This window comes from Helicoverpa armigera, chromosome 12, assembly GCF_030705265.1.
Source record: "Helicoverpa armigera isolate CAAS_96S chromosome 12, ASM3070526v1, whole genome shotgun sequence".
Classification (NCBI taxonomy): Eukaryota; Metazoa; Arthropoda; class Insecta; order Lepidoptera; family Noctuidae; genus Helicoverpa; species Helicoverpa armigera.
The window spans coordinates 4,979,167-4,991,624 of record NC_087131.1 but is presented as its reverse complement, the minus strand read 5'-3'; the positions used below and the strand labels follow the sequence as shown (position 1 = coordinate 4,991,624).

At 41.1% G+C, this 12,458-nt stretch overlaps 2 protein-coding genes across 3 annotated transcripts in view; both read left to right on the top strand.

Annotated features, from left to right (window-relative positions):
• The window catches only part of LOC110374954 (large ribosomal subunit protein eL24), a 215,331-nt gene that overhangs the window by 12,905 nt on the left and 189,968 nt on the right, over positions 1-12,458 (top strand). The gene's annotated exons all lie outside the window — the stretch shown is intronic.
• Positions 1-12,458, top strand: part of LOC110374337 (uncharacterized) — a 35,376-nt gene that overhangs the window by 16,627 nt on the left and 6,291 nt on the right. For both annotated transcript variants that reach the window (XM_021332009.3, XM_021332015.3), the window contains exons 3-5: positions 3,828-3,969; positions 7,750-7,868; positions 8,056-12,272. In XM_021332009.3, the coding sequence (XP_021187684.3) occupies positions 3,828-3,969; positions 7,750-7,868; positions 8,056-12,272 (4,478 nt within the window). The remainder of the gene's footprint in view (positions 1-3,827; positions 3,970-7,749; positions 7,869-8,055; positions 12,273-12,458) is intronic.

Sequence of the window (12,458 nt, the reverse complement as noted above, 5' to 3'; positions counted from 1 at the left end):
ATGTCGGTTATTACAATAAAGTGGTATTTTTCTTTAAAACCAATTTTTGTACCTAATAACACCATAACAGTTTTTAAAGAAGTAAGTCAGCATCTACATAATATAATGAATATCGATCATCCTGCCTGAACATTGAATACATGTGCTTGGTTGCCTAAATGTATCTAAAGTAATAAAAAGTAACGCTGTTTTCCATTAATAGGTACTCCTCGCAAATATTTATACATTTTGATGAGAGTTTGACCCAAATTACGAAAGGGTAAATCCTGCAGAATGGGACCATTAATTTACTTTTACGACCGCTCACCTACCGTTCAACGGCAAGATAACGACTCAAACGCCAAGAGTAGAGATTGTCTTCTTATATGCAAATTAGACCCGTTATGTGGAATGATTTGTTTATGTTTGTATATACACGTCCATTATTTTAAAATTTTAATCAAATGGGTGTGTGAAGTCGCCAGTCTGAACAAAATTTCCTATTTGCAATACAATAACCAGTGGGGTGTTTGGACGTAATTTATCAGGACGCCAGCACTAACTTTGCATGGAATGCACTGCGGCCACCGCAGTGGGGGTGTGGAAATTGGGGAGCCGTGTTGTACCGATACAGGCAAGTTTGGCAGCCGTAAATGTCCCCGTTAATTAGTGCCGAGCTCCCGACGAAACAGTGACAAATTACTTGACGAATTGCTATACCGCACGCAAATAAGATGTACCTATGCAATTTGCCTGTTTTAAAAATATAAAATTTTAAATGAATACTTAAATTAGTGAAATCATAACTTGAATAAGAAAAAAGCCAAAGTCCTATAAAGCAAACAGATGCTGTTGGTTATTTTTCAACCCGATGTGCGTTGTAAGTAGGCTACGGTATTACAAACTTGCATTCCATAAGTTCTATTGGAAATTGAGTCAAATAGCGCATTCAGCTGCGAATGCTGCGATACGAAGCTATTAATTAGACTCTAGTCATTAGTTAGCGCGCCGTGTTCAACTCAGGACGCGTCTGTCACACCGATGTAGCTGCGTCCATCACGTTGATTGCTTTCATATTGTAATGATCAGATGCATTGTATGGCGCAGGCTTATCTATATCAGAACTAGCGGAATTACGGAACTAGAACCTGTTATATTTCTTCCTCAGCCTCTTTGTAGACTTCAAAGTTTTAAGGAATCTCTTTGTTGCTGTCCTCCTTCACTCTTCTTTTACTTCAGGCTCTTTGCTGTTCATAATGCATTTATTCATTTCTGCATCATTACTAATGCATAGATAATATGGATTTATTATTATTTAACCCTCATTGCGACATACAGTTTACCGACAGTTTAGTCGTGCTATCTATAATTCAATAGACAATGCAATAGTGTAACCATTTAGGTTGTACGTATTTGATCGCTTAGCATTCTAATAGGTGACTATTTGAATTTTAATAAGCTTCCGAACGCATGTGACGTCATGTTTCAATTTAGGTACGAGGTATTGGTAAACAAGTACTTAATTACGAGAATGCTTGAATTAATTTGGTTGGTTCAATAAAGTATTTCGATGCATGAGTGTAAATTAATGATCTTTAGCATTCTTCTAGTCAACTATTTATTCGAAACTGGTCTTTTACTGCAATAGAAATCACTGAGAAGTTTTTTGTTAGCAGAACCAAGATGCCCAATTTAATTTATTGATAACGTCACGATTGTTTCTTATAAAATATTAAATAATAATAAAAAACAAGGGTATCTGGAAACTGTGAAGAGTTTCCAAAAATCTGTTCCGCCCATTGCAATCTTAGAAATGATCTTCTATGATATCCACCTTTATCTCACTTCTAAGCGCACGAGCAAATAACATTAATGCTCTTAATTATCAACGTGAATGGTTGTTAGACACGCGTATTTAGTCATGTATTCCATAAGTCATAATTTGACGTTTAGCTGCAAATGTGATTGCACGCTAACTGGTACAAGGCCATCCACGACCTTCTGTTTGCGCCGCATGAAGGTACAGGCTTGTTTATGTTAATTAAAAACTGGACAAGCGTTCGTTTAGCTTGTCTATGGATTGTTCCGCAACCATCAATTTTCGAGTGCTTAACATTCTGGAGTTGCGGAGTTGGATCTATCAATTGGCGGTGGAATTTGCAGGTCCTTTTTTAAATGCTGATTAACGAAACAAAGAAATAAGGTTCTAGTTTGTGACAAGAAATTATTGAAGAGAGCCAAGACAAAATTTTACGTCCATCATCTAGAAGATTTCAACAAAGTTCGAATGACTTATCAAGTATGTATATACAATCGCGTACTTATTTTCATTTCATGTTACGCTCGTGTTACCACATTTAGTGGAACAGGGGTAAAGAACAGTTTCAAATAAAATCTACTTTCACAGCTTTTTAAACCTCCCTCTCATTATCGTGGTAGTGCTAACACACCAGTTACTTAGAGCCGCGGGAACGACAATTTCCTCGTTTTGTACAAACATTGGGTACAAGTCGTATGCAGCTGTGTCAGCGGGCGAGCGTGGAGCAATTTGCGTGTGCAGCCGTGCACAGTGGGCGTCCGTCCATAATGAATGGCGGACGTGTTCGCAGATCGAGCACAATATTATCGCAACCTAACTGTATTCAATGCGTACTCTGTTGCATTGTGAGCACAGCTTAAATCGAACAATGACCACAGCATAGTCAAACTAATTAAGTTTGCGAACCTGATCGATTAATGACACATACTACCTATCCTCAGGTTTGTTTCGTACATAATAGCATAGCTGCTATGATGTAATATTGGTGATCAATAAAATCTCTCTGCGTCAGTTATCCCTTGCACGGGAAGGAGTTAGGAAAAACATCTTATCCACAGAAAAATCATGCCATACCTATAAACAATTTACGTTTGCTACGTTCTATTATATTTTAATCGAACTTATAGCTTCTGCACTACTTAAACGAGGAAGCAAGGAGCACTTCTATAATGGCATAATGGCGTATTGTTTGCGAGGATTTATGTGTATAATTAATAACTTATTTACATGAAGCAATCTAAGGTGTTATGTTAGATCTGCGATCTAGATCGTAACTAGCGGTTGGTTGGCGTGAAATCAGGAAATGCAACGCTCTATGATTGGTTACACTCACTGGTAATGCTGAAAGTAGCCTAGTTCCAATCGATTCCGGTTATTATTAACGCGTTATGAAAATAAAGTTACCTATGTATGATTATTGTTATAGCTCAATTTGCGTATTGTAACGCACATAACTTGCTGTTGATGTTCAGTTTATACACAAATATATATTGATAAACTTACCTAACTACATTATTTTTGAAAGAAAGGCTCTTTCGTAATGGCTAAGTGACTGGAGAGATGGGTCCAAAGCCGACGTTTGATAGATGAGGGCAAACGAGATTTTGTAGTAAAATTCTACGACCCAATTCACTGAATCACGCTGATTGTTCAATAACAGTGATATCATTTATTTATAAATTATAAATATAATCATATATTTATAGGAATAATTTATTTAGGGCCTTACTACAAAAACTTTAAACCCTGTTTTACACTTGTCTAATAAAATTTTGGCTGCAAAATGAACCATATGTCAACGTCATAATTTGTCATTTTTTTAGACAAGGCATAAACTGACGTTTAAAATTTTTTGTGGTAAGACGGTTAATGTTTATGTGTAGGGACGAGATAGGGGTAAGAGACCTAAAGATCGCTCTAATTGTCCTGTTGCGAGAGCTCTCAAATGGCTACTCAATTGATGGGAACAGGCGATGATGAAACGAGATTATATCATCTAAATTAAAGAATCATTTTTATTTTTCCTCAGGTGGTGAGTAAGCCGTATCAGGCAGCTTCAGGCGCTGAGCTGACCAAGCTGTGCAATCACAAGCGGAAACTGTTGACGACGCTGCAAGCGCGTTCGCAATCCCCTGCAACTCCACCTCCGCAAACCATGGATCAGAAAAAAAGTAGGTTCATTCCTATTTTGGGATAGTAACAGAAGGGAGTAAGCGACGATGTAGGACGATGACCTGTTTGAGCGGGACTAATAGACGTTTATGTGCGTCAGGTTTACAAACCTGAAAGATAAACGTAAGGGATTGTTCACACCAAACGTATTGTCCGCCGCTGACTGTGAGTATACTCACAGTCGGCCTCAGTGTGAACGTCGACTCAATCTGCAGTACGCGTACTCACCAAGCCGACAATAGGCTATAGCGTACGATGCGCTACATGTGTGAACAAAAGAATACGCTCGTGTAGGTTCACACTAGATGCGTACGCTGAGCGGCCGACTATTCTACACATAAAAGAGCTCTGGCATCACTGCGCGGCGGTGCGGACGCGGCGGAGCGGCGGTGCGGACGCGGCGGAGCGGCGGTGCGTACGCGGCGGAGCGGCGCTATTCGGCAACTGCGTCCGCGTAGCCAATCCGCGTCCGCCGTGCATAGTCGCGTAGTAAAATAATCGGCTACTGAGAGTCAGCTACAACAGACGACGTAACAGCGTATAGTCGGTTCGGTGTGAACGACAATTTCAATATATATGGAAAAGCAATAAACTGCGTAACGCGCGCTCACAGTCAGCGGCCGACAATACGTTTGGTCTGAACGATGCCTAAGTATAATTCAACGGGGCCTTTGCAGGAAAAACTAAATAATTTAACATACTTTTAAGTAATGCTTAGCGGACTGAATTCAGCCCTACCTACATATTATTCTATTGATCATAAGTAAATCTGTACACTTATGTTATAAACTGTATATATAATTTTATAAAAGGAGTATTTAAGTGTCGCGTGAAATGTGGGGCCATCGTTAGAACGCGAAATGTGTCACCACCCTCTAGGGGCATTTACCTCTAAATTAAAAGCTTTTGTGTAACACTCGCGTTGACTAACTCAGCGTTGAATGAAGTACCTTTTAAACCCCTAAATAGTTATTTTGTTTGTGTAAACCGTTTTTAATTCAAACTTAGTTTATAGTTAATGTGTTTGTAGTTTGGTGTAACAGTAGGTTCATCGGGGGCATTATTATCCGATTAGCGGGCGGGCGTTCCGGGCGCAATCTCGGAGCTCGGCCCTCCTTCATCCAATTACATGAGTGTGAACCGAACGGGATTAGCCGGGAAAATGCCGACCCACACCTTACCGGTCGGCCTTTAATAAGAGTTGGCACATTGATACTAACAAGGTTTACACCGGCGTTTGTTGCGCTGATGCTGATGACGTAGGCACCCCATTATGCGACACGTTTAAAACGCGTAACATTCACACTGACGTCAGTCGTGAGCCACGTTGGCGTAGGAAGATAGGCGGACTTACGTACTACTATTCCCAAGACCCACTTTAAATAAATTGCTTTTAAGAATCCAATGATAAATCCGGCCATAAATGTATACGTTGCTCACGCTACATGGTCACAGTCTCAATATGGCATTTGATATTATTATATTATCTAATGTAGCGTTTCCGATCAATTAGTTACCAAGTTGTATTTATTATAGCGTGGGTCTGAGAAAATCAGAACCTCAAAAGAAAACCATTTTTATAGGATTTTCACTAATAGATAATTGTACAAAGAAGGCAAATCTTTTACAAAAGCACCTGATTTATGTTAATTCAAGTATACAAAATAATATAATATTACAACAGGACCAGACACGTTTGATGGTTAGGTCTTAAAATAATAGAATACATCTCAAGATATAACATATGGGTAAACAATTAATTTTGTTGAACCATTTAACCCAACAAGTTTTCATACAACATTACATAAAAATTAAATGATAAATTACCTAATTAGATACTCCACTGTGCAATTAATAAGTTTACTTTATTTTTATTACTCATCATGCTTATTAACACCTATAATTATATTATTTGCAATAAACTTTAAGCATATTGGCAGACACATTGAATAAAAAACATACTCGTTAGAGGCATGCAAATAAAAGAAAAGTATTCTAAAGAAGATAAATAAGCAGTGTCATTATACGTCGGCACTAGCTATCTCCAAAGGAGTAAACTAACACTGAAAAGTGGTTGTTCGTAGGACGAAGTTGTTTCTTGTAACAAAGAGGGTAGAAGCGGTCTCTTTGTTGTTAAGTGGCAGCAAGTGGGAGGGGCGCGGGGGTGCATTTAGTGTGGCATGAATAGCGAGTAACTGCACTTCGTCAGCCGTCCGTCCGGGAGTAACAACCTGCAGAACGCCCGACACCCCTCGCAATCCACTCTTATCTCCACCTGTGTTTTTACTATTATAATTAACATATCTTTAATTGTTTCGCTTTATTCATCTTCCTTTGATATGGGCCTATTGTCTCATAAAGCTATTTATAAACCTCAATCAACACTCGTCAACAACATTAATACCAGCTATAACGAGATCCTTTTGTTATTGTTCGAACAACCCCGACAGAGCCAGTCTTAATTAACTTATTTACAGACTACAACATGAAACACAATATTCATTTAGATAAAATAAAAATAATTTTCATGTTGCCTCTGTTTATTATACGTTGTTATAAGAGTCCAGTAATATTGTCATAATGACACCATTAACTGCATTGGGAGTAAATCGGGAAATCTGTACGGCTCGCCGCAGAATGCGTAATTACCGTAAAGGAAGTCGGTCGTTTAGAGCAAACAAAAACTCGGGCGACTCGATCAGTGGCGGGAACAAAGGCGGGTGTAATTTGAAACAATCGGCGGTGGTGCAGAACGGCCGGTGGCGTGGGCCCGCGCCCCTCCGACTATTGATCTGACGAGTCGCGCCACCCTGCGGCCCGCCCGGCCGGCACCCGCCCCGTCCTACTGCACCCTGCCGCCGAGGAGACCACCCTCGACTCGCCGAGAGCCGCACACAACCCGTATTTTAATTGCAAATCTGCTAGATAATGTGCAAATAGATAACGGTATTATACTCGGCTTGCTAACTAATTATGAAACACTATCAAATTACGGGACCATCGTCGTTGGATGAAACTGAAAAACTTAGCCGTCGAGGTATAATAAACGCCATCATAATACGTCACGTAATGCCGCCCCTTTGTTACGTAATACATAATTACATTGCGACTTCATAAACAGTTTTGATAAGGTACTGTCAGTTTTATGGACTGACAGCTCAAGTTGTTATTGTCCATTATTTAACGCATAACAGACAGCTTAATCGGAGTATTAGCTTTTCTACATTGTAATAACGTTTTGCTTTTTAGCCTTCAGAATAGCTTATTTCTGATTGGAGCCATGTAGACAGACATTTACGTGAACTAAAATAGACCCTTCAAAACTTTGTGGATACTTAAGTAGTTGGGGATTATGTAATAAAAACAGTTATTCACCTTTTAATCAAAATGATAAGTTTCAGTTGAGCAATTCGCTTGTGAAGCTCTTACTTTTTATTAGATATATTGTTTTAAATTATTAGGTCGTCTGGAGAGCAGCTCAAAGTCACCCGGTCGATCTCCCGCAACTCACCTCACTCAATGACTTTGCGTACAGAGTTTGTTGTATTCTTCTATTTAACTTAGATATGTTGTGAATCTCTTTGTCCCGATTTATTGATAGGTGTTTTAGTTGATCCAAAGTAAGCATTAATCGAATTATTTAGGAGGAAATCAACGTAAGTAGGTGATGTAGTTATGTTTTGAAAACTTTATGTAACTTTATGTAGGGAGATTATTGTAATTATGAGTTTGGGAAACTGCGAATTTGAGATTAACTTTGATATTAATATAATTTTCAGTAACGAGCTCAGAAGTATCCGTGCTAAAGAAAAAGACGAAGAAGCGAGCAGGCTTCCCCACAAACGCGAGCGTGTCACAATTGATGGTACAGAGGGAACAACCGCGCAACGAGTTCAAGGTACGTGTGTATTAAGTATTCATAGCCATGATAAGAGCTGAACCGTTGCCAGCGGCATTACCTATCTGAGGCTATTCCTTATTTTTATTACGCATGTTGTCGACGTTTATGTTAACCTTTCACTGATATTCTAACCGTTTATTGGAATTTCGAATTTATTATGTGACTTTTATTTCTGTTTTTACAGGGACCAGAAACAGAGTTGAACCGCGAATCCACAACTGTGATGGGGCCTCAAAGATCAACAAACCAACATTGTGTGCCTTCTTACCAGCCAATGCAACAAAATGTACCAAATACTGCGTCACAAGATAACGAAATGAAACAAGAGACGCACGTGCAAAGAAGTTCCCATTACCTGACGGTCAATAGTGGCTGGATATCTCAACATTCACAGCAAATTGAAGATTTTGAGGCTCAGATTTCACAAAAAAGGAATATCAACTCACCGATTAATTCACCTTTGCCTGGGTTGCCAGTGCGAGGTGCTAACGGCCAAATAATCGGCGTGAATACCGGGACAAAACAATCAACACACCTGAAAAACAACCCCACCATGACACAGAGTGTACCTAGTGGTCCTGAACCAGAAGGCAAAGAAGAAAAGAAAGAATTATCTGTTGTACAGCAAAATGTACCAGGCAAATATCCCTTTAAAGAAGAAGAATCACAAATGTTCTGTGGCTTTAATCAAGCTTTAACACCAGAAGTAATGCAGAAAATTAATGAACAACAACAAATATTCATACAGCAGAATCAAAAACAGATTGAAATGGCCATGAAGGGATATAGAACTCAATTGGCAGAAAATATGAACCAAAATAAATCTCAAAGCCATGGTCAGTATGTGCCACAAGGACAGTTGGTTATTCAAAATGGTACAGTGATGAAAACCAATCCGGCTAAAACGCCTCCATGGCAAGTGAAAAGAAATGAACCTAACGCCTCCAACTGTATGACCAGTCCTAGTTCAAAATTGCCTAAATCTGAGAATGACTATGAGGAATCAAATACAAGTATATCAGAAGATTCATCTTCCTCATCTTATAGTTCTTTCTCGAGCAATGAACCCGGCAATCCAGGCATGTGCTCCCGTGTGCCGCCCTTACCGCAGCATTATAATATGATGGGTCAGCAGTGGCCAGTCGTAGATACAAACAAAAAGAAAGCAAAGGGCAATAATAGTAAGAGTGCCAAAAAGAAAAATAATACAGAGAACAAAGTTCTCACATTTGGCAGCAATGGCATGAGGATGATACAGGACCAAAAAGGAATGAACGATGAAGCGCAAATCAATAGTGTTCCATCATTCATGGACGACCCGAGCGGTTATTTGGCTCAACAAACTGTTCTATTAAACAATACTATCTCTAAACAAGTTGGAATGAATTCTTCATACGAAGCTAATCAATATGAAGGTTCTAACGCCGCCAGTTGTGTCATGCAAAATCAGATGGATAAAATAAATGCTATGTCTAAGCCGGGCGAATCAAACGTGTATAGGAATAATGTGCCAAATCCGTCACAATCGCCATCGAGTACACCAGACAGCAGCGTTTTGTCTGAGAAATCTGGGGATAATACCATTCCACAATGTTGTAAAGGCTGTAATGTGTCTATGAAGAGTAGTAGCCCAGATTTTTCTGATAATCAAATGCGCCTTAAATATATGAAACACCATATGTATAAGATGGAATTAGAGAGTAATTCTACGACATCTAGTCCTAAACATTCGTTTGAAGACAATCCTGTTACATCGTCGACGTTCATTGAACGGAGTCCAATGCTTAACGATAATTGTGGACCCATTCAAGCTGCGACCGTGAGCACCAGCAATGTGTCGATGACGGAGACGCTGCAGCCGCCCGAGCCGTCGCCCACGCTGTCCAACAGTTCCCGCAACACAGACACGCCGCACAGTAATGGCAGCAACAGCTCACAAATGCAATCAAATTGCAACTACCCCATGCCTAGTCCAGCTTATTCAAACTCTGGCTCTTGCAGAGATAACTTTAGCAACCCTTCAACGCCTGGCAGCAATCAAATGTACCCTTATAACTCGCCTGGACCGCCTAACAGCAATCAGTCTATGACTGGAACTCAAGTAATGCATTTCATATCTAATCATAATGTCAATAAAAATCTCATGGAAGTTGATAACATATCAATGGTTGGCGTAAAACCTGGTTTGAAACCCTCACAAGAATTATTTAGGTTGGAGCCAAGAAGGAGAATGGAGAATACAATGCCTGGGTACTGCCCGCCGCCTCACTTGGGTGGCGGCCCCGCTCACACGTTGATACAAGCTTGTTACGTGCAGACCTTTGTCACTACTATGGCGAGCGGATTTTCCGTCACTCGGGATACTGTCACCTCAGTCTTAGCCGGAAAAGCCAACACCGCTACTACATCCATCAATGCCTCTCAAGCTAATTTCATAAGGCCACCTCCGCCGCCTAGTGTGAATCTAGCTACTACATACGCCATTCCAAATAATCAGCCAGATCCATTTATAAATGCTGTTAATTTACCAACCAGCTATCCTCTGCACATAGCTGGCACGACAGCACAGAACATGATCTCAAAGTCACCACTAGAAATGGTGCAAAATGTAATCGGTAGTTTACCCTCAAAATTAGAAACGAGTAGCTCGCAAACAATGTCTCTATCGCATTTAAATAGGAGAACATGTTCAACAACGCCTGGGCAAATATTAATATCGTCAACTGGACAGATTATGGTATCGAATAATCAAATGCCACCTCCACCACCGAAGACGTCGACAACAATGGCGTCTATACAGGGAAATATGACAAATGTGACCACGTCAGTGACGCAAGTGGTGCCGGCTGTGGGGGGAATGCAGCCCATGGTGAACCAGCCCACGGTCGTAGTCAACACGCTGCCGGCGCCGTTTGTCATACAGCCGCCCATGATGGCTGTAGACGGACAAGTCATGCAACAGAATAATGTACTGCCACAAATAGTTGCCGGGGGTATTGTGTCTGGACAGTCACCAAATGAGAATTCCCGCCAAATTGATGTCAAAAACCAGCATAGTTTTGTGCAGGGTGTCGCAATGTTGTCGCCTGAAAGTTTGAAAAAGCGAAGTAAGAAAAAGAAGAGTCCAGCAAATATTACGAATGTTTTACAAATAACTGCCCCTCAGCAAAATCCAAATAATATCATGGTTCATCATTCCTCTCCACAACATAATACTAGTCCTCAGTTTTCCCCTCGTGGTTTCCAATTATCTCCAAATAATAACATTTCGCCAACGCCTATGTTGCAAGCGTTGACTATAGTGCCCGGGAAATCTGGAACACCAGCACATATTGTAATGAATGGGCAAGGGAACGCTAATAACTTCGGGTCCCAACAAATAATTACGAACACTTCTCCGTCGCAACAAATCAATCTACTTCAACCCGTTAATCTCATCAATAACGCAAGTGGCGTCGTGCCGAACTTCCCCGCGTTCCAGCAGTTTATCGTGCCCAACCTCGGCGGCATGGTGATGACGGCTGACGGCACCGCCATCATACCAGATAACTCCTCAGGGATGCCTATGCAGTTACAGTTGCAAACAGTCAACGGCCAAAATGTTTTAACCCCTGTACAGAATCCTGGTGTATTTGCGGCTGGCACAAACGGTGGTGTGGTTTTGCGAGCTCAAAATCAGCAAGGAAAAATAATACAATCCCAGCATAGTCCGGGAGCCCAATTCATATCCCCTAACAGTCAAGTTATGATGAATAGTCCCAATTTTAATGGCCAACTGAGCCCTTTGCTAGCCAATTTGAGCCCGACGAACGTCGCATTCAATAACCCGCAAGTAAGGTCAAGTAATATGCAGACACAAGAGTTCATTCAGACGAATCAAATGGGACAAGCTTTAATGGTTCCGCTGTCTCCAAAACAAGTCTCGCTATCGTCTGCAACAAGTAACCGCGGCAATTCAACGTTCGTGCACCAGAACACAACGATCGTGCAGCAGCAGACTACTCTAGTGTCGAACTCTCATAACACGCAGATGTCGTCTATAACGACTAATTTGCAGGGGGGTAATGCGTCTCGTCTGAGTATAGATCCGAATATTTTGTTGGCTAATAAGTCGATGGCGAATAATAAGAGCAGGGGGATTGCGGAGTCACCGCCGAGTAACGTTCAGGATGATGTTAGGGAGGAGAAGCATAGAGGGGTGGCGTTCGGGCGCGGACAGGGCGATAACGAGGTGAAGGCAGAGGACGGGTACATGAAGTTCATGAGCGAGTTCCCTTTGGGCGCGGGCGGGTTCCCGCACGTGCGGCACTCGGTGTCGACGCAGACGCTCGTCAACCAGCAGCGCGGCAAGTCGCCCAGCGCACACGCCGTCGGCAGCCCGCCCGACACCACCACGCACAGGTCAGTGTCGTAGCCTAGTTTACTATTTGTTATTTAACTATGTTGAATAATAGGAAGATCGAAAAAGTGGGAGTGCATCTTTTAGATTAGCAAAACATACGAGACGCATTTTCTCCCTTAAACTAACAACAACCAAGCTACAATAAATGTATTGAACTTTTGTGAAAGTCAGTTTTGTGTCCCTCA